General features: G+C 37.0%; 1 protein-coding gene across 3 annotated transcripts in view; it reads left to right on the top strand.

The window, feature by feature from the left end:
- Positions 1-22,339, top strand: part of LOC106876453 (dynein beta chain, ciliary) — a 628,322-nt gene that overhangs the window by 582,921 nt on the left and 23,062 nt on the right. For all 3 annotated transcript variants that reach the window (XM_052969374.1, XM_052969385.1, XM_052969379.1), the window contains 5 exons: positions 661-831; positions 6,002-6,124; positions 7,677-7,870; positions 10,444-10,720; positions 15,847-16,074. In XM_052969374.1, the coding sequence (XP_052825334.1) occupies positions 661-831; positions 6,002-6,124; positions 7,677-7,870; positions 10,444-10,720; positions 15,847-16,074 (993 nt within the window). The remainder of the gene's footprint in view (positions 1-660; positions 832-6,001; positions 6,125-7,676; positions 7,871-10,443; positions 10,721-15,846; positions 16,075-22,339) is intronic.

Here is a 22,339-nt window from a genome sequence, read left to right on the forward strand (position 1 = left end):
GGGGGGGGGGTGCATAATCATATGAATTCTCATGTGTAGAATACAAATTCGCAAAACTTTTCTGAAAATTCCAAAAAATAAAGTTATGAGGGGTTATATGGTGTGCATAAAGCAGAATTCCACCAATATTTCATTCGTTTACAGTTAACAACACATGCTGTCATGCACAAAATGACAGCTTCCAAATCCTGTTTTCTGGCTGGGTAAAAATGATCAAACTTTAAACTTCTGTAACTCTTTAAAAAAAAATTTCTGGAAAAAGTGAATTATCTCCTGAAATTCAATGCAGAAAATTACATCAATACACCAAATTTCAAAATTTTCAGTAAACTTTAAAATTTCCACAGGTGCAGCCAAACAGAAAAGGTCCCAAATATCTGCAAAACATGCAACTCAAAACCTCACTAAGTGACCAGAGCTGTCCTCTGAGGATATAGGCAGACTCTGTCATAGTCATTGGATTATTTCCCATTAAAGCATTGATCAACTACCCACAGTAGATTCCATTCTCATTAAGAGATTTCAATAGGTGTGTGTTAAAATAATTAGTTAGCTAACATATCAAACCTGTTACTCTCACTTTAAAAGTTTAATGATGCACAAAACATATAAAGGAATAAGGAATTAAAGAATTAAAGTAAAACATGTTTCATTTTTCAGGCATTCAGTACAGTATTTGAAAAGGCTATAGAACAAGCTGAGCTCGCTGAAGATGTTTCTGGACGAGTTGTAAACCTGATAGATAAGATAACATATTCTGTGTATCAATACACCACAAGGGGATTGTTTGAAAGAGACAAGTTGATTTTCACTTCCCAATTAACTTTCCAGGTATGACACATACTGTTTCTTACTCTTGAGTTATTTTCTTTTTCTGTCAACTTTTCATTCTTTGACTGATGTTCTGGCTTTCACCATCCTATTGTTTTTTTTTTTAATATAATATATGCAGAATTGTATTATCCAATGTATCTTTCCATTTTTAGACAGTATACAATCTATTCAGTACAACAATACCACCAAGTCAGTTGGTCATTGGGGATGGGGCAATGAGTCAGGCACATAGACAGACAAACAGATAATACTGTTATATTAGTATACTAGCTGAATGACCTGGCATTGCCTGGGTTACAGCTGTTCTTATTCAGATTAATAAACAATAAATATGAAGATGTTTTTTTTCATCATTATTTCAAAATATCTATATTTTATTTAAAAAATATCCAAATTGTAATGATAATAGAACTTAGAAATGAAAATCTGTCAATCTTGAAGCACCTCAGAGTAAACAATATTCATTGGTGTCCAAATGAATAAATTGTTGCTGCTTCCAACTCGTGAGCATGCAACATAGAGTTAGCCATAGGAGAAACATGTAGTAGAGAGATCAAGTCCAACTACCTTGAGGGATTGACCCTGAGATTTGTTAATTGAAATACCAAAACTTAGTTTGACTGGAAACTGAAGCTTCTTAAATTCAAATGGAACATCTGTAGGCATGAAAGGAATTTTTGGAATAAAGACATTTTCTCCTTTGTGACTACCAGCTATGATTGTTGCCTCTAAAACATGGGGCATCATGGAAGTAACAATTAAGCGAGTTCCATTACACAGGTGGGTAAAGATTCCTAAGCAACATAATGGGAGCACCCAGCTTTAGTGCCAAGTTATGCAGTGGCATCCCAGTGGGTTTAAGTGTGTTGAGAAATTCAACAGGGTATTGAACAGCCTGATCTTGATTGACTGTTGTGTGAATTGATCGAAAAGTCATTTCTGATGTATCTGTTAACTTTTGAAGATGTTCATGATTGTGTTTATCAACCATTTCATCAGTTAGAGCCAGTATAGCTCTTTCACATCTACACATACATATGTTTATATAAGTGTCTGTGTGTGTGTTTGTGTGTTCATTACATACTTTAGACCTCAGGCAATTAAACATACACACACACATACACAGTGTAATTGACAATCATACATTCACTCACACACACATACACTCTCACATACATATACTAAGACAGGTGCACACCTCAGGGTAAACAATATTCATTATATACTTGTCAGTCATCACATATGTATATGTATGTGTAGATAAAGTGTTATATTGTTTTAATCCAAATGAAAATAAAAATTATCACACATACACTCACACACATATACACACTCACATATACTAGGACAGACACATAGACATACATTCATTCACACCTCAAGGTAAACAATATTCATTATATACTTGTCAGTCATCACATATGAATATGTATGTGTAGATGTTTGTGAGCCAATTCTAGATCTCTGCAGGACGGCACTCTCTTTCTCTTTCTCTGTCTGTCTGTCTCTCTCTCTGAATATCTAACGCTTTAATTGTATCTCGCTTTGTATAACGGTCTATCTCTCTCCGTCTGTGTGTCTCTCTCTCTCTTTAGATGTGTGTGTGTGTATCAGTCGTCACAAAAATGTATGTATAATCACACACATACACTCTCACACATATACTTGTCGGTCATCACATGTGTATGTGTGTGTGTATGTTTAATTGTCTGAGGTCTAAAGTATGTAATGAACACACAAACACACACACAGACACGTACACACTTATATAAACATATGTATGTGTAGATGTGTGTATGTGTTTAATTCTCTGAGGCCTAACATACATAAGGAACACGCAAAAGAATCTAACATTTTAATTGTATCTCTCACTCTCTATAACGGCCTATCTCTCTCCCTTTGTATGTGTGTGTCTCTTTCTCTTTAGATGTGTGTGTGTGTGTGTATGTGTGTGGTCACAAAAATGTATGTATACTCACACACACATACATTCTCACATATACTCACACACATATACTTGTCAGTCATCACATATGTATATGTATGTGTAGGTGTGTGTGTTTAATTCTCTGAGGCCTAACATACGTAATGAATACGCAAACACACACACACACACTCACAGACACATACACACTCATATACTCATATATATATACATATGTATATGTATGTGTAGACGTGTATGTGTAGATGTGTATGTGTATTTAATTCTCTGAGGCTTAATATATCGAACATGCAAAAACACACAGACTCACAGATACATACACACCCATATACAAAATGTGATGTCATTGTGGTATGAAATATCCTTTACTATAGTTGGCTACAGAAAGATTATTTAGATAAAATGTTACATTGTTTGAATTCAAATGAAAATAAAAATTACATGTTGACACTTGCGAGGTCTAATACTATTGCCTTGTAAAATTTGATTTGATTTGGTCAAGCTGTTTGAGAATGCATAGAAAACAGACAGACAGAGAGACAAAGAATATTTTATATATATAGACATGTGGCAGTGTATACAAGTGTGTCATTATACATACAGAGAGAGATGTAGACAGAATAGAAATTCATATTTTTGTTCTAATCTCTTTAAAGATAGTGTTGAGAAATGTGTCTATGTGCATATATGCATACACACACACACACACACATACACACACACACACACACACATACACATACATACATACATACATACATACATACATACATACATACATACATACATACATAGGGAGAGAGAGGGAGACGGTTTCACAAAAATTATTACATTGTTACTTTATCCAGGGTAAAGTGTAAAGACCCCCTTCAGTCATGAATGACCATGAGATTGCACCTAGAAAGTTACCCTCCAAGGCACAAGTCTGGGCAAGATTGTTTATGGAAGACCAGCAGTCACCCATGCATACCAACCTCCTCTCTATGCCACCAATGTTATCCAAGGGAAAGGCAAAGGCCAATACAGCTTGGCACCAGTGATGTTGCAACTCATTTCTATAGCTGAGTGAACTGGAACAATATGAAATAAAGTGTCTTGCTCAAGAGCACAATACACAGCCCAGTCTGGGAACCAAACTCATTACCTCATGATTGTGAGCCTGACACTCTAACTACTGAACCATACACCTTTATTTCAACACAGTAGAGCAATGTTTAAAGATTTGGTTTCAGGTCATAACATTTGAGCAACTGCATTGAGACTCAATCTTGTAACACTCTCACAAATATCCTCATACAAGAGATAACATTATAGCAACACAACTTAACTTTTATCAGATCATGTACCAATTATCATCACAGTACACTGACACATAAAAGAATAGGGCAAACATCACTTTCACAAACTTCAAAAAACAAAGTCAGTATTTTCAGAATCCAAGAACACCTCACTCACTAACATAAACATTCGACAAAATAATTATACACACATTCAATATGAATAAATGCAATCTCAATTGCACATCACAAATAACCCACCTTATAAAGACCAGATACAACTTCAAACAAACACATAACAGAAATTTAAATCAGCATCAAACAACTAAACAGGAAAATAAATGACAAAAACAATAGAGAAATTTTTAAACTGGTAACATTTTTATCCAAAATAAACCACAGATCAAACATTACATAGGTATATAGAATAATTAGCATCATTAACAACAAAGGTGTCCTATATACCTTACGTTAGATTAACAATTTTAAATATGTCTTCAAAAATCATTTAACAAAATCCACACCAAATAATAGAGCATGATTTTGACTCCTTCCGTCTATCAAACACCCAATAAACAATAGGTAAATCTAATAACTCAAAACCTCAGGGCATGATAAAATCACAAACTATCCCTGGAAACACTTAAGCTTTGAAAGAATCACTACACTCACCAACATCTACAACTATTTATACCACACAGCAAAATTCCAAACTACATGCTGGCTAAAATCACGGCAAAACATCATACTGATCCATCAACCTCTCAATAGTGCGAGAAAGGTCATCAGTAGCCCACATATCCTCCTCTCTAAATCATATATATTCAGACTTTTACTCTCAAACCACCACACTACTCACTAATCTAATAGGGAGAATACACTATGGTTTCAATAGTAAAAACTTCCCACATACACTGTTCTAACTATTATTGATATCAACATAGGTTAGCATAAAAAACACCTATGCATATCAGTATAATCAACAGTGACACAAGTTCCAAGTACTATGCTAGGTTGCACTGTTACAGTAACAAGTTAACCTTGCTCATTTCTGCTCTGGTCATCACCAGAGGGCATACAAAATTGGACTGGTTTAACATATAATAAATGTCCACACTGTCACACTGCATCCAATATGATTTTTTCACTGGTTGCTGGTATACACAGTAAGGTCCTCAGCTAGGTAGAAACATGGTTTACTTTCAGCTATGAGACTCCTCAATCAAGGATGATTCAATCTGCAAAGCAATAAATTGTCTGAAGCACTTGATGCTGCATTGATGGTTTTTTTAATCTCTTTCTTCTCCTTTTTATCTGTCACCTTTTTCTTTTCTTCTGCTTTTTTTTCTTTCTTTTCTTTGTCTTTCTTTTGTAAAAAACTATATTAGATACATACATATTATATATATAATTGTTATCTCTGTTGATAATAAAATCTCTTGGATCAAAAATCTTGTCAAACTTCAGGTTCATGGTGTGAGTTGGGGTTAGCTACACTGCACAAGTATGGTTATGTCACTCACATTCTTCCTATAGCACATTAAAAACTATCTGTCTATTACCTCTAACTACACATACAAATAGATGATGCAATACATTGTTCTCCCTTAACTTTTCATGCAAAGGCTTCATTCATATGTAGCAGGTACCTCAAAACTTTAAACTCTATACACATAATCTCATAAGCAAGATTATATAAATATAAACACCACCAATTGTGTTAACAAAGATGTGAACATTAAAAGTTGAAACACATAGAAGGAATAGCTGATATGCAAAGAGTGACGAAAATGATTCAATGATTCTTCCTAGAGCCAAAAGCATTCTTTGTAATTCTAAATTGCACATATCTGTGTGAATAAGTGATTAGTTGTTGATAAACTACAAATTGATGGCATCCTATATTATTTCATAGATACCATTAATAATGTGTTTTCTCTGATAGATTCTCTTACTAAAGAATGACCTTAATGCAAAGGAACTGGACTTTTTGTTGCGCTTTCCTTTTATTCCAAACCTAATCTCTCCTGTGAATTTTATCAGCCATACCGGATGGGGAGGTATCAAGGTAGGAAAAAATAAAAATTTTCTTTATTTATTTGTGCATTTAAAAGTTGCCAGCTGAGAAGTTGATAGTTTATATCCTGTCACTAGTATTACATAATTTCTAACTCCCCAAATTCATTGCTGTCAGCTATATATTTATTGACTTGCAGTGATCATTTCAGTTTCTCCTCCATATTCAGCCAGAAGATATAAACTCCACTGAGTTGATATAAAAGGTAACAGTTCAATCAATTCACTTATGGATATTTGTAATCATAAGGCACCATAATCATAAAGTGTCAGGTAATAAGCACAGTTGTTTGATAATAGATGTATCTAAGATACAACATATCTTGGCTTTTAAATCTGCTGGAGCCCATCCCTTTCCAGGTTTGATCAAAGCTGATTTCTCTCAGTGACGAATAATAATAATGAGGAGGAGGAGGAGAACGAACATTTTTTATTTTCGCACTAGACCAGCAGTTTTGGGGGAGGGGTTAAATCGATTACATTGACCCTAGTGCTCAACTGGTACTTATTTCATTATCCCCAAAAGGATGAGAGGCAAAGTCAATCCTAGTAGAATTTGAACTCACAACATAAAGATGGACAAAATGCTACTTAGCATTTTGCCTTTTGCCCAGCATGCTAATGATTCTACCATCTAACCACCTTAATAATAATAACAACAACAACAACAACAACAACAACAACAACAACAAGATGGGCTACAGCAAATATTCTGCTCAATACCACAGATTTGCTTGCCAGTTGTTTAACCTTAACCAGTTGAGCACGTCCCTTAGTGGCTGACAATGTGCATCTCTGGGGGAGCATCATAGCTATGTGTTGAGAGGAATTCTTTGGGGTTTGAATAATTCACCTCTGGAAACATGGGTGTTTCATTCAACATCTTTAAACAATCCTTATTTAGCAGGATGAGCTACTCAACCTGAAGAAAATTCTAACTGGGCCCCACATACAAGGTCATGCGCTGTTTATCTTGATATGAGATCACCATGTCATGCACATATGGTTGTGATGCATGTGCCTGGTGTACCCTTATCAGACAGGTAGTTATGATGGATATACTGGGCTTCATATATTTTACCTCAGTATCACTTTGATGGCATGCACTACTCTCTCACTCAATAATAATAATAATAATAATAATAATAATAATAATACTTTCAGGCCTTGTGCCTATGCACAAGGCCTGAAATTTGGTTGTTGGGGACTAGTTGATTACATCGACCCCACTGTTTCATTGGTACTTAATTTATCGACCCCGAAAGGATGAAAGGCAAAGTCAACTTCAGCAGAAATACCACTAAGCATTTCATCCAGTGTGCTAATGATTCTGCCAGCTCGCCATGTTAATAATAATAATAATAATAATAATAGCAACAGCAATCTGAACTAAGATCATGTTCTCTCTTTTATGATAATAGTATCAACTCTGATGATGATAGTATTTAATAATTTGTTAATTTAACAATTCAAAATTGAATATTGTTTTTATTAAACTATAAATTGTTTTGGTTTGTTTTGTTTTGCTGTAATTTCATTAACAGGCTCTGATTGAATTTGAAGATTTTCATAATCTAGATAAAGATATAGAAGGTTCAGCAAAACGGTGGAAGAAATTCATTGAAAGTGAATGTCCAGAGAAAGAGAAATTTCCTCAAGAATGGAAAAATAAAACTTCACTCCAAAAATTGTGTATAATGAGATCTCTGAGACCTGATAGAATGACTTATGCCATGAGGTTTGTGGAAGAATATTTAGTGCATTACACGTAGTGTTCTATTTGCTTTACTATAACATAAATAGTAGTAATATACTAATTGGAACAGCAATTAGTATATTGTAAACTGACACTGACACTACATTATGATCAAAATATTTAACTACCAATTGCTTAATCTACCTAGCTTTGAATAGCACAGTTTAGCATCTCTAGCAGTGAAAACACTGTAAAATTAATAAATATTTTGTTCACTTAAAAGATGAATGCTGTTTCTTATCATAACTAGAGCCTGTTATCCCCCTCCCAACCACAGTAACAGTAGAATCCAAACAGAACAATTCTCTTTCCATTTGAAGGGATCAAGTCATTTATCTGAAATTCCACATGTAATACATTCTGTTGATTTTATTAAAAACAAATCTGGGATTTCAGTAGAAAATGACTTAATATTCTCTTACATTGGTCACTGTGAAGACCTTCAATGTCCTCAGGCTGCTATTCTCCTCCATTAAGTAAAGACAAAAGCACCAATCCTAAGAAAGGAACCTCATGAGTTAAGTGGCTGACAAAGCAAATATCAATGACTGTTCTTTGAAACAACATTTTTAGCCATTTGTCTGCACGGTAAGAGTGCACAAAAATTGATTATGATCTTAAATAAAGAGATTTAGTGTGAAAAGGAAAATAAACAAAAGCTAAAACAACAAACAATTTGTAACAAGGTTGGTATCTTGTTCCAAGAATGGATGGGAAAGTCATCCAATTAATATGCTACAGAAACTGGAACTGAGAACTAGTGGATCCTTGAAATTCAAAAAAAGTTAACATTTTTTAAATCAAAATAAATGCAAAGAAATTACCAAAGTGACAAATTAAGTTTGCTTCTCTGTTTTATATTTTGTATTTGTCTTTTCTACTTAGTTAGATGTCATATTTTTTTACAAAGGTGGAAGAGGGCTGTAATAAAGGGGATAGAAATTTCTGGAGAAAATTTGTTGCAAGCCACTGACTAATTCTAGGGATGGAGTGAGACTCCAGCCTGGTTATAGGTACATAGTGTAGGAAAAGAGCTATGAAACAAATCTGAAAGGACTGAAAAAATAAACTAAAAAGAAACAATGTAAGGCAGGAAGCAAAACATGAAGCATACCCAACCAAGAGAGAAGCTGAAAGCAAGATGCTTAAATCCTGTGAGGACAAGAAACATGAAATATAAGAACATATGTTGATTTAAAACCAGATGTAAATGGAACAAGTGGGTCCCAAGTAACCAACACAATTGCTCCCAATGACAATAAAAGCACAGAAGCATACAAGTACCATAATGAGAGATTGTTAAATAGGTATATGAATGAAATAGTGAAAACAAAGGGCAGACTCCACTTAGAATAGAATTTATTCATGCATGCATCACAGAGTAATTAGGAGCACAAGTGCAGAAAAGGCTTCAGTTTTGTCAGAAATAGTTGCTGAAATGCTGAAAACATTGGAGCATGTAGAATTTAATCTAGTACAAGACATTATTCTCAATGACTAATGTAGCACTCATTGTTAACCTTTACAAGAACAAAGAAGATGTACTGGAGAGGGAGAGTTACAGAATCCCACCAGCTGATGAAGCAAATCACAAAAATAGTTGAAAGTGTGTGAAGTAAGTATAAGATATGTGTGTAATGCAGGTAGTCATCTAAAGGACCAGATATAATACACAGACCATGATTTTGCCTCACTAAAGACCATACTGCACATTGTCATACAATGATGAATTATATGGCATATAAAATGGCAATTTGGACATATAGTTATTTTATTGTTCTATCTATTTTTATACACTTGTAGATTCTGATGGGGTCTACTGCAGAGTGAATTTGGTCAGATTGTGATTGTTGCTTTTATTCCAATGGTGCTTTTGATTAATGAGCATATTGATGCAGCAGCTATTTCTATGGGTGTATGTTTTATTTTCATCTGATCCAAGTAAAAGAAATAGGGTTGCTCTAGGACAGGCCTGGCCAACTCAAACTACATTGCAGGCCACTTTAATCACAGAAATTTTTTGAAGGCCACTTGTATACTGACAGAATTGAAAGCATTTTGCTATAATGAATGAATGATTGTTGATTCAACATGAAATATTATCGTTGCAAAAACAGTAGTATCTTCCTTTCTTACTTTTCATTACAATCTTTAATTTTTGATAAAAATGTTTAAATGTTTGTTTAAATAAACCCATTTCAAGAAAGTATCAGGCAATAAAAGTTTGCCACCAGATAAACGTTTGCAGGTCACATGTGGCCTCAGGCTGGCTTCAGGTTGACTAGCCCTGTTCTAGGATGTAGAGCTATAAATGCTATATTTCCATTGAACTTAGTAAACTAGATTATAGATAAATAAACAGCATATATCTGCAATTTAAGCTGTCTACCAGAATGCTGCAATCTAAGTATTCACAGTGAATTCAGCAGAGCTTTTGAATATAGGTAAGTGTTCAATAATAATCTTTCTATAGCAGGTAATAGCTAAATAATAATAAATGTGGATCATTCCTTGTTTTCAGTAATTAAGCAGGTTCAATTTTCTTTTTCAAACAGGAATTTTATTGAAGAGAAAATGGGAGTTCAGTATGTTGAAGGAAAACAAGTTGATTTTTCTATTTCATATGAAGAATCAGGACCTTCTATTCCTATATTCTTCATTTTGTCACCTGGTGTTGATCCATTGAAAGATGTTGAAGCTTTGGGGAAAAAACTCAAGTTCTCAATTGCTAACAAAAACTTCCATAATATTTCACTTGGACAAGGACAAGAAGTAGTAGCCGAACAAGCTATGGATTTTTCAGCCAAAGAAGGTCACTGGGTCATATTACAAGTAATATATTTCATACAATATCTTTATTTATGAGTTCCCAATTAGTAAATGACTATATGTCTTGATATATAAATGTATATATAATGTGTGTGTGTGTGTGTGTGTGTGTGTGTGTGTATATATATATATATATATATATATATATATATATATATATATATATATACAGAGTCAAAAACTATTGAAGAGGTTACAAGAAGCAACAAAAATTTTAGAAAAAAATGAGTGGAAATTGAATTGGTGAGTGTGTTAATTAATAAGGCATTAAAACAGAATGACTCTCCAATAACAATATATATAAATTCAAATTATGATGAACCTAAGCAAAGAAACAAAGTTTGCTTTAGAAGCGTAGAGGTGTCTTAGAAAGTTAAAGAAGTAATTTTAAATTCTCAAATGCAGGATAATGCTAATAATATAGCCTGAACAGGATAAGCTACCCCTATTTTACAGAAAAAAGTGTTGGTGGCCGGCTATGTGACTCGAACTCACACCTCTGTGATTACACATCACGGTGCTCTGAACCATTAAGCTAAACCGTGTGGGTGGATTAGCTTAATCCTGTTCAGATTTTCTTCACCAGCCTCTTTAATTGCTTTCCATATATTTGTTTTCTTGAGATTTGCCTTGCATTTACTTCGCATTGTTCTGGCCTTACCCATGATCTTTTATACAATATATTCCTAGATCTATTTTGTGGCCAGTTGATGTATTACAATGTAAATTAGGGAAGCATTATATTCTGACAAGATATGCAATTTTCTTGGTAACTGAAGAATAGTGAAACATCTCTGAAAAAGGATAATTATTCCAAAACAGAGATGTAGAAAGATTCCCAATTACAATGTGGTATCAAAAAGTTTCAGGACTAGTTATATTTAATAAAAGAAACGTATTTGCCTAAGTTTTAGCATCATCTCCTTCAAAATAGTCACCTTGGACAGCAATGCACCAGCCTCAGCGTTCCACCCACTTTTGGAATTTGGCCTGGAAAGCGTTTTCCATAAGCAAGCTGAGGACCTTCTGCAATACACTCTGGATCTTGACAACAATGTTAAAACAGTGACCTTTGAACTGCATTTTCATCTTGGGGAAGAGATGGAAGTCCACAGGTGGTAAATCTGGTGAATAGGGCAGGTGCAGAAGTGATATCATGTTGTTTTGGGTGAAAGATTCGCGAGTGAGGAGAGCTCAGTGACAGGGCGCAATGTTGTTGTGGAGAATCCAATTCTTTGTGCTCCACAGATCCAGTTGCTTTCACCAAATATCCTCCCCCAAATGATTCAAAACGTTGCAGTAGAACTCTTCATTGACAGTCCAACCCTGGAGGATGAATTCTCGATGCACAGTACCACATTTCCGGTGGTGGGGATGCTTGTGGCAGGTCTTTCAGATTGCTCATATTACAGAGACATTCTTCTGCTTTTGAAACACCTATGTCTTTCAAAACATTGAGTACAACCCATTACCTTGTCACCATAAGCTTGCCAAAGCATGATCTATATCTCTCTAGCAGACTCCCCAAGTTTAACACAAAATTTTGCATTGGCTCTTTGTTCCTGTCCATAACAAAATCACAAACTTTAGCATACACATGATCACAAAAACACAAATTTCACAACTTGAGAAGTAAACACAGTGATGTCACTTAGCACACTGCCTCATGAAGGTCACTGCTAGCTCTCTCACTGTGCATGCAACTATGCCATCTGTTGGCACACTACACAACTAGTCCGTGAACTTTTTGATAGTACATCATAGTTTCTGCTCATGTAAGAGAACAATAGAATGTTTTTTCTTCATCTCAGTGGCAACACCTTAGGTTTTCTAATATCCACAGAATACATGTTTCAACTATACTGAATTATCTAATGTCACCAATATCAAATAACAACTAATGGAATGGTAACATGGAATTATAACATCATCACTAACTGTTCAGTCATGATTATCCAAATGAGTGAAACCAGTTCATCATCATCATCGTCATTTAGCGTCCACTTTCCATGTCGGCATTGGTTGGATGGTTTGACTGAGGACTGGCAAGCCAGATGGCTGTACCAGTTACCAATCTGATCTGGCAAAGTTTCTACAGCTGGATGCCCTTCCTAACGCCAACCACTCCGAGAGTGAAATGGGTGCTTTTTATGTGCCCCTGACATGAGAGCCAGTCAGGTAGTAGTGGCTTCAATGGTGCTTTCTATGTGCCACCAGCACAGGAGCCAGTCAGGTGGCACTGGCAATGACCACGCTTGAATGGTGGTTTTTACATGCCACCAGCACGGGACCAGTCAGGCAGTACTGGCATCGACCACACTCGAATGGTACTTTTTACATTCCACCAGCAAAGGTGCCAGTTAGACTGTACTGGCATTGGCCATGACAATGATTTCACTTGACTCAACAGGTCTTCGCAAGCACAGCTTATTGCCCAATAATTGAAGGGTACTCTTAAATGGACTAATTATGCTGCACTAGTATAGGCCATGGTTACAATCCCACTTGGCTTGCTGGGTCTTGTCAAGCACAGCATATCTCCAAAGGGCTTAATCACTCATCATCGCCTCCACGTGACCCAATGTTTGAAGGTCATACTTCACCACCTCATCCCAGGTCTTCCTGGGTCTACCTCTACTGCTAGGGTGTGACACTTTTGCACACAGCTGTCCTCATCCATATGCAACACATAACCATACAAGCACAGTCGTCTCATGCATACCACATCTGATGCTTATGTCCAGCTTTTCTCTCAGGGCGCTTACACTCTGTTGTGTATGCACACTGACATTACACATCCAGCAGAGCATACTAAATTCATTTCTTGCAAGCTGTCCTCAGCAAGCACAGCCCATGTTTCACTGCCATGTAGCATAGCTGTTTGCACACATGCGTCATACAGACTGTCTTTTACTCTTAGCAAGAGGCTCTTTGTCACCAGCAGAGGTAGGAGCTCTCTGAACTTTGCCCCGGCTATTCTTATTCTAGCTGCTACACTCTAAGAGCATCCACCCTTGCTACTGACTTGGTCACCTAGGTAACGGAAGCTATCGATTACATGTAATAATCCCCCCTGGAATGTGACGGAAGCTGTTTTCTGCACATTTTCAGTGTTTATTGCTCCTGAGCATTTGCCACACACAAAAACTATCTTCCCAGTTAGCCTTCCTTGGATATTGCTGCACCTCCTATGTATCTATAGCTTACACTGGGTACATCTTATGGAGTTTCTATCTATGCCTTTTCTATAGATCAAGCAGGGCCATCTATCTGAAGGGATTTAAGATTTCTCTGCCTTCCTACTTATTAGTACTTTGGTTTTTGCTGGATTGACTCTAAGGCCCTTCAATTCTAGACCTTGCTTCCACACCTGAAACTTCTCCTCTAGTTCTGATAGTGACTCAGAAATTAAGGGATGGTTATCAGCATAGAGAAGCTCCCAGGGGCATCCTGTCTTGAATTCCTCTGTTATTGCCTGGGGGGCGATGATGAATGAGGGGGCTGAGGACTGATACCCTCACCTTACTGACAGCATCCCTGTACATTGCTTGTCCAGCTCCCATTAACCACTTATCTATCCCTAGTTTCTGCATTGACCACCAGAAATATAGCATCAGTGGTGCTTTTCCCTGACACAAACCCAAACTGCATCTCGTCTAAACTGACTCACTCCCTAATTAGTTGGGCTATGAGCTCTCCATGATTTTCGTTACCCAATCCAACAACCATAAGATCTTTTGCATCGCAGAAATCCAGCAGCCTGGTTCCCTCCTCATTGCAGGAACCAAAACCAAAGCCACCATGTATACCATGGAAGCCCCCTGCATGTTGTCCAATATGCTCATTGAAGTCACCAGCCACAAAGAGAAGGTCCCTCTCATTTGTCAATAAGGTAGTCTGCAAGAGGGTGTCATAAAATCAGTCTTTCTGTCCATCGGGTAGCCCTGGCTGAGGAGCATAAGCAGAGATAATGGTTGCAAACCCATGTTGCAGCACTAATCTAATCTTAAGTATTCTATCACAGACTCTGACTACCTCGATTACCTTATCAACCCATTTCTCCACAAGAAGTATACCTATGCCCCCGACACCGTCCACTGTTCCTTACCCAGAAAATCTTATACCTATGTTCTTTGCCTGTGAGGAACCTAGCAGAACTTCCTCTGCACCTTACTTCTTGGATACAGCACAAATCTACACATCTCCAAGCATCGCAACAATTTCACCAGACCTACCTTTCAATGTGCCAACATTAAGTGTCTCAACTCTGAGGGTGTGGATGGTGTGGGCCCATGAAACCCTGGATAGGGGACAGCAGCATCATGTACCTGAAAAACATATAATAGCCTTCAACCTGCATACACTACACCATCATTTTATGTACTACATAATCACTACATTACATAGGAGATAAACCCTAAACAGGGATGGGGGAACATTAAACCTTTGGAGGTGTTCAGGAGAAAGACATCCAATAGAGGTCAGAGGATAAAGACTTCTGGTACAGGTGGTGGGGGTGGAAAGGATGGGTGGGTGCTCTGTGAAACAGCAAAATTCAAGAAACTCAAGCTGCCAGTGGGAAAGAATAGTAATAATAATAATAATGAGATATAATTAGGCATTTGTATTCTTAACTACAAACTAGAGCTATAACCTAGAGTTTTTGGTCAGCCAAACTGTGACAAAATTTGATAAACAAATGAATAAATGACAATAATAAATGAGCGTGAAAGAGAGGGGTAAATATTTTAACTCATACTTTTAACATGAATATTTCAGTGCATTTTCCTTTTATTTTTAATATATATATGTATGTAAGCATGCATGTGGGGGTGGAGATAAAGAGTGAGAGACAAATAGCAAAAAATGTACAGTGTGTAATTAGTTATACCCCTAGATATTTAGTGCTAGATGTCTTTCTAAGAGAATTTATTTGTTACTATACTTGTTTAGCTATCAGAAATAGTTCAACTGTGGATGCAATATCAGTAACAGATTCAAACTGTTGACCTTACTTTTGGTTGTCTTTTAATGTATTGGCTTTGTCATGAAAATTAAATATTCAAAATAATATTCTATTTCATCTATCCAATATCTATTTTATGAAAGAATAATTTTTTTCTTTCCAGAATGTTCACTTGGTTGCTAAATGGTTGTCACAGTTCGAAAAAAAATTGGAACAGTATAGTCTTGACAGTCATGATAACTACCGGGTGTTTATCAGTGCTGAACCCGCAGCATCTGCTGACACTCACATTATTCCTCATGGCATACTGGAATCTGCTATCAAAATTATTAATGAGCCACCCTCAGGAATGCAAGCCAACCTCCATAAAGCTCTCAACAACTTTACTCAGGTATCATTGAGAATTTTGCAACTATTTTGTTTTATTCTGTTTTTATTTTGTGCTTTTTTCTTTCCATGTAAGAGCAAAAGTCAAAAACAAAAAATCAAACCCAAGAAATGCTTGTTTGATTTTTAGTTTAGGCATGTGTTGTAGATCAAGAGGAGATAAGCTTCCAATATGTTGAAACTAATTAGGGTTCAATTTCTAGTTGCAGTCCATTTGCTTCAGTTACAGGTATAGCTAGGCATAGACTTAACTGTATAGTTAAGAAACTTGCTTCCAAGCCACTTGGTTCTAGGTTCATCCCCACTGCATGTACTGTGGGCAAGTGTCTCCTACTATAACCTTGGCCAACCAAAACCTTCTAAGTGAATTTTATACTTAGAAACTCAGGTTCATTGAGCAGATCATGCATGTATTGAAGATAAAAGGATTCCAAATAGCTGTTCAGTGGTGAGCTGCACATTGAAAAGTGTCTTCAACACAAACTAAGAAAAAGGTACCAAGACTGTGTAAAAGATAACCTGAAGGAACTGCAAATCAATGTAAAGAACTGGAAAGAGTTGAGTGTAGGAGACATATAAGGGAAGGTTGTGAAATTTGCCTTGAGCATAAATAGCCTAATCATTGGCTTCTGAACAGCTGTCTTCAGAACTTCAATGAGAACATAAAACAATAGAGGTTGGATGTGTTAACCATTTGAAGCCCAATGAAAGACCAATTGTATGCAATGTCCTTCCTCCTAAACCAGATGAGTCAAACAGTGTAATATGTGAAAAAGTTTGCAAGTCAATTCCAGATCTAAAAAGACATATGCAGTGCACAAAGATCATATCCCACAAAGGGATCCAGTCAATCCAGTGGAAGTTACAACTTTCACCTGTCACCTATGCTTCAAACCATGCAGATCTGCAGCAAGACTGAATAGTCCTCTCAGAGGTCAATGACAGAAAGTCAGAAATGTCATTGACAGTGAGGAAACACTGAGAGATAGCAATTATTTGTGAAAATGGAGGAATCACCATGAGTGTCTCCTTTTCTTGATATTGTGTGATTATTGTAAGCAAGTGTTGCCCCACCACACAGGCAATGTCCTTTGTTTCCCATCTTTCATGAAAACATGTCGAGTCCAGCCACAGGAAAATATTACTTTACATGGACACAAGTTAGGGTTGACGACAAGGATATCCAGCCATAGAAAATGTTTATCAACAAATATACATTTACAAATATACATTCATGCATATGTGTATGTATATACATATTGTTACGAACGCCTGCACGCGAAGCACCTCGACGAAGAGAGAACTCGTGCGTGCGTGAACGTCGACGCCCAGTGAGTCGGGATGTTCATCACGACTAAGCCCAGGCCGGAGCACGTAATGATGACAACAGGCAAAAGGAGGAGGAAGAAATAACACGGAGACCATATGTTGGGTAGCGGAACTAACTTTTTTTCTTTCTTTTCACATCAAACAAAACATCAGAATAAAACATTGCATAACAATTCAAATAACGTTTAACAAAGGTTTCAGAACATTGCATAATCACAAGTTTACAATCAAGAGTTCGTACATCAAGTCCATTAAAAGTTCTTTCACTTCTTTGTTTTTCTATTCCATTAACAACATGTCACAAAGTTCTTTCTTTTCTTTTCTTTTAAGTTAACATCACAGTTAACAGTTCTTTTAACACATGTAACGACGAAGTACATTTTAAAGAATATTTGAACAAACCTTCACCGTAATAATTTCCTTTCTTTCAAAACTCCTACTATAATCCAAGAAGTAGTGACCAACTGACTACTACGATCTTTTGGCTGCCACACAGTCCCATCTCTCTGTCCCTCTCTCTCATTGCTTCAGTCCCTATCGGCTGACTGGTTCCTTTCTGACCATAGGCTCTCTCTTTCTCAGCCTCTGTCTGTCAGTCTCTCTGTTCATCTTGGTTGGCTGCTAGCCTTCACATCAACTGCTGGACATTTTCACTGGCTGATATTCTTCATCCAACTACAGGACATCTTCACTTCATCCAACTCCCTGGCCAACTGCTCGATGCCAACTGCTGCGGCCAACTCCTGTACCCAACTGCTTCATGCCCACTCCTCTGGCCAACCGTTCGTGCCAATTCTTTGTTTATCACAAATACCTTAGCTTTACAGTGCTACCTTACCCCCTCCCAAAGCTGGGTCAGTCCAGTACAATTCCTCACTTGTTTTTCTGAACTTTTGGTGACCGGAAAGGGTCACCGATCACTCCTACGCTAAAAATAGCTGTACTTGTTCACAAGACAAAGGAAATACCATTATCCTCAACAACCAGAATACGGTTTCAAAACCCAGCTCGGGAGATAGGGATATAACATTAATTTGTATTTTCGGTGGTCGCATCAATATATATTGGGTTATCTCATAAATAATGCAGTTTTTTCAATTGCATGAACTAAAATTTGGAAGGGTTCTGGACAAACTACCTGCATCAACTTGCTACAAAAGCAGGTAATAATTTTACCTTGTACTTATTCTTAGTGCAAATTTCAATTTCAACAGTTATTTTTTCAAAGTTACAATGGAAGTGACAAAGGAGCATATTCGACATACTTTGCTTTATGAGTTCACTAAAGATAACAACATTACGGAAAGTGCAAGGAATATTAATGCAATATATGGGGATCAGACAAGAAACATAAGCCAGTGTCAGCGGTGGTTCCAGAAATACTGAGCTGGAAACTACAGCCTAGAAAGTGAGCCTCATCCTGGAACATCTGTAGAGCTTGACGTGAACGTCCTGCAAATCCTGGTGGAACAAAATCCCATTGTAACTGTTGAAGAAGTAGCAGAGAAGCTTGGATTTGGTCATTCAACCATTTATCAACTACTGCGTGCCATCGGAAAAGTCAGTAAATTGGGTCAATGGACTTCTCTCACACTTTCTGAGTCTGATGCTTGGCCACATACAGTGATGATGACATCTCAAAGGCTGGAGAGTTTGAATGGGAAACAATGCCCCACCCATAATATTCACCAGACATTTCCCCGTCTGATTATTCTGCAGTCTTCAAAATCATTTGGATGGAAAAAAAACATGAATTCTGTAGACAAAGTCAGAACAGTACTGGAGGAATATTTATCAACATATACAAGTGAAAATGAAGGAGAGTGTATGATTTTGAAAAATAAACGAATTATAAAAATACTGCATTATTTCTGGGATGATGCAATATATATATATAAGAAATAACCAAGGTTCAGTTGAATTAGGTACTTAAGTTGAGGCACTAAGTCAGTTCAATATGTTCACACAGCTTCAACTTAGGTGAATAAAAAGCAAATAAGTAACAAGGATGCCCAGGTACTAGCACATTATGGCTGTTTCAAGCAGCTCTATTTAATCAATCAATGCAAGCATTACATCAATTTGAAATACACTGCTCTCCTCGGTGCATAAGACCATATAGGTTTTCAACATACAGGATACTCCATTGTAATTTTTTAGCAAATTTTTCATCAGAACTAAAGAATAAAAGAATTACAATGCTTACTGCTACTGTTGTAGTAGACTGAACTTAGGGAGAAAATACTTAAAGCCTACTATAATTTAGAGTGGCAGAAGAAAATAACGGTGGGGGTCAAGAAACAGTAGTGGTGATATAGCTACATTCATCTTTATCCTTATCACAATCAAAGGATCCAATACAGCAAGTACTCTACATCCCCTTAGAATTAAAAACCATTGGGAATTGACTGTTAAGCTCTTGCTGCTGGTGATAAATTAATTAATGTCAGATACTCTTCCCTACCCCATCTTACTGTGACTATAAATTCACCATGTCTACATAAAAGAACATACCTCAGAAGATGCTAGCAAGATAATGGTATTTAGGTGATAACCAGAAAGAGGAAGTGCAGGGGTGATTTAAAGTATATTATGATTATCAATTAAAAGGGGCCAAAAATAGAAAACAAAGGATATCATAATGAGATCTAAGTGGGTATTTAGGGTACAGTGGGGAAATGTATATCCAAATTCTGCAAAATTTATATATTATTATTAATTTATTATCACATTTTGTATATTAAATCATAAAATTTAGAAAGGGATTTAAGGACCAAGCAAGAAAAGAAGGATAGATAAAACAGTTTGAGCCCTAAAAAAGGGGGGTACTTTTATATAAAATAGAAATCTTATAATGCTTCATCCTAGCATACCATTAATGTGATCTTGATAAAACTATTCAACATTGAATCCATAATTAAATTCAGATTTCATCTGAGAAGGGGTACACATTTTCTATTGACTGAAAACCAAAGATTAAGTTCTAAAAAAGGTAAGCAATTCTATAAGCGATAAACTTATTTAAAGGAACCTTGGAAAAATATAATTATATAAAAATTTCCACTATTATGAAAAAAATCTTAAAGCATATATATAAGAAAGTATAAAAATACCACACATATATACATAAAAATATCACATACATATATATATATATATATATATTTAAAAAATAAATACCATATTCCTCATCGTCGTCGTCGTCGTTTAACATTCACTTTCCATGCTGGCCTGAGTTGAATGGTTTGAATGAGAGCTGGCAAGCCAGACGGCTGTACCAGGCTCCAATCTGATCTGGCAGTTTCTACAGCAGGATGCCCTTCCTAATGCCAACCACTCCGAGAGTGTAGTGGGTGCTTTTTATGCACTACCGGCATAACTTCCAGTCAGGCGGTACTGGCATCAACCACGCTTGAATGGTGCTGGCAACAATCACGCTCGAATGGTGCCTTTTACGTGCCACTGGCACAAGTGCCTATCAGGTGGTAATGTCATCACCCATAACAATGACTTCACTTGACTCAACAGGTCTTCACAAGTGCAGTTTATTGCCCAATGGTTGAAGGGTACTCTTAAATGGGCCTGTTATGCTGCACAAGCTTAGGTCACGGTTACATTCTCACTTTGCTTGCCAGGTCTTCTCAAGCACAGCATATCTCCAAAGGTCTTGGTCACTCATCATTGCCTCCATGTGGCCCAATGTTCGAAGGTCATACTTCAGCACATCATCCCAGGTCTTCCTGCATCTACCTCTTCCACAGGTTTCCTCTTCTGCTAGGGAGTGACACTTTTTCACACAGCTGCCCTCATCCATATGCAACACATGACCATACAAGCACAGTCGTCTCTTGCATACCACATCTGATGCTTATGTCCAACTTTTCTCTCAGAGCACTTACACTCTGTTGTGTATGCACACTGACATTACACATCTAGCAGAGCATACTAAATTCATTTCTTGCAAGCTGTCCTCATCAAGCACAGCTCATGTTTCACTGCCACGTAGCATGACTGTCCACACACATGCATCATAAAGTCTACGTTTTACTCTAAGCAAGAGGCTCTTTGTCACCAGCAGAGGCACGAGCTCTCTGAATTTTGCCCTGGCTATTCTTATTCTAGCTGCTACTCTCTAAGAGCATCCACCCCCGCTACTGACATGGTCACCTAGGTAACGGAAGCTATCGACTACATGTAATATTCCCCCCTGGAATGTGACGGAAGCTGTTTTCTGCTACCTTCCCAGTTAGCCTCCCTTTGATACTGCTGCACCTCTTAAGTGCCCATAACTTACACCAGGTACATCTTATGGAGTTTCTACCTACACCTTTTCAACAGTTCGAACAGAGCTATCTACCTGAAGGGATTTGGGATTTGTCTGCCTTCCTACTTGTTAAGACTTTGGTTTTTGCTGGATTGAGTCTAAGGCCCTTCGATTCTAGACCTTGCTTCCATATCTGAAACTCCTCTAGTTCTGATAGGTCATCATCATTGAGAAGCTCCCAGGGGCATCCTGTCTTGAATTCCTCTGTTATTGCCTGGAGGGCTTTGATGAATAAGAGGGGAGTGAGGACTGATCCTTGGTGGACTCCTACCCAGAATTCTTCACTGTACTTGTTTCCAACCCTGACCTTACTGACAGCATCCCTGTACATGGCTTGTCCAGCTCCCACTAACCACTCATCTATCCCTAGTTTCCGCATTGACCACCAGATAAGGGATCGGGGAACCCTGTAAAAGGCTTTCTCCATGTCTTACCAGAAATATAGCATCAGTGGTGCTGCTTCTCCATGGCACAAAACCAAACTGCATCTCATCTATACTAACTCTCTTTCTAATTAGTTGGGTTATGACCTTCTCCATGACTTTCATCACTTGATTCCTTCAAGTACCATCTGATTAATTATATGGGTGACTAGACCACCAAATATTTTAAGCAT

Source organism: Octopus bimaculoides, chromosome 1 (genome assembly GCF_001194135.2).
Source record: "Octopus bimaculoides isolate UCB-OBI-ISO-001 chromosome 1, ASM119413v2, whole genome shotgun sequence".
Lineage (NCBI taxonomy): Eukaryota > Metazoa > Mollusca > Cephalopoda > Octopoda > Octopodidae > Octopus > Octopus bimaculoides.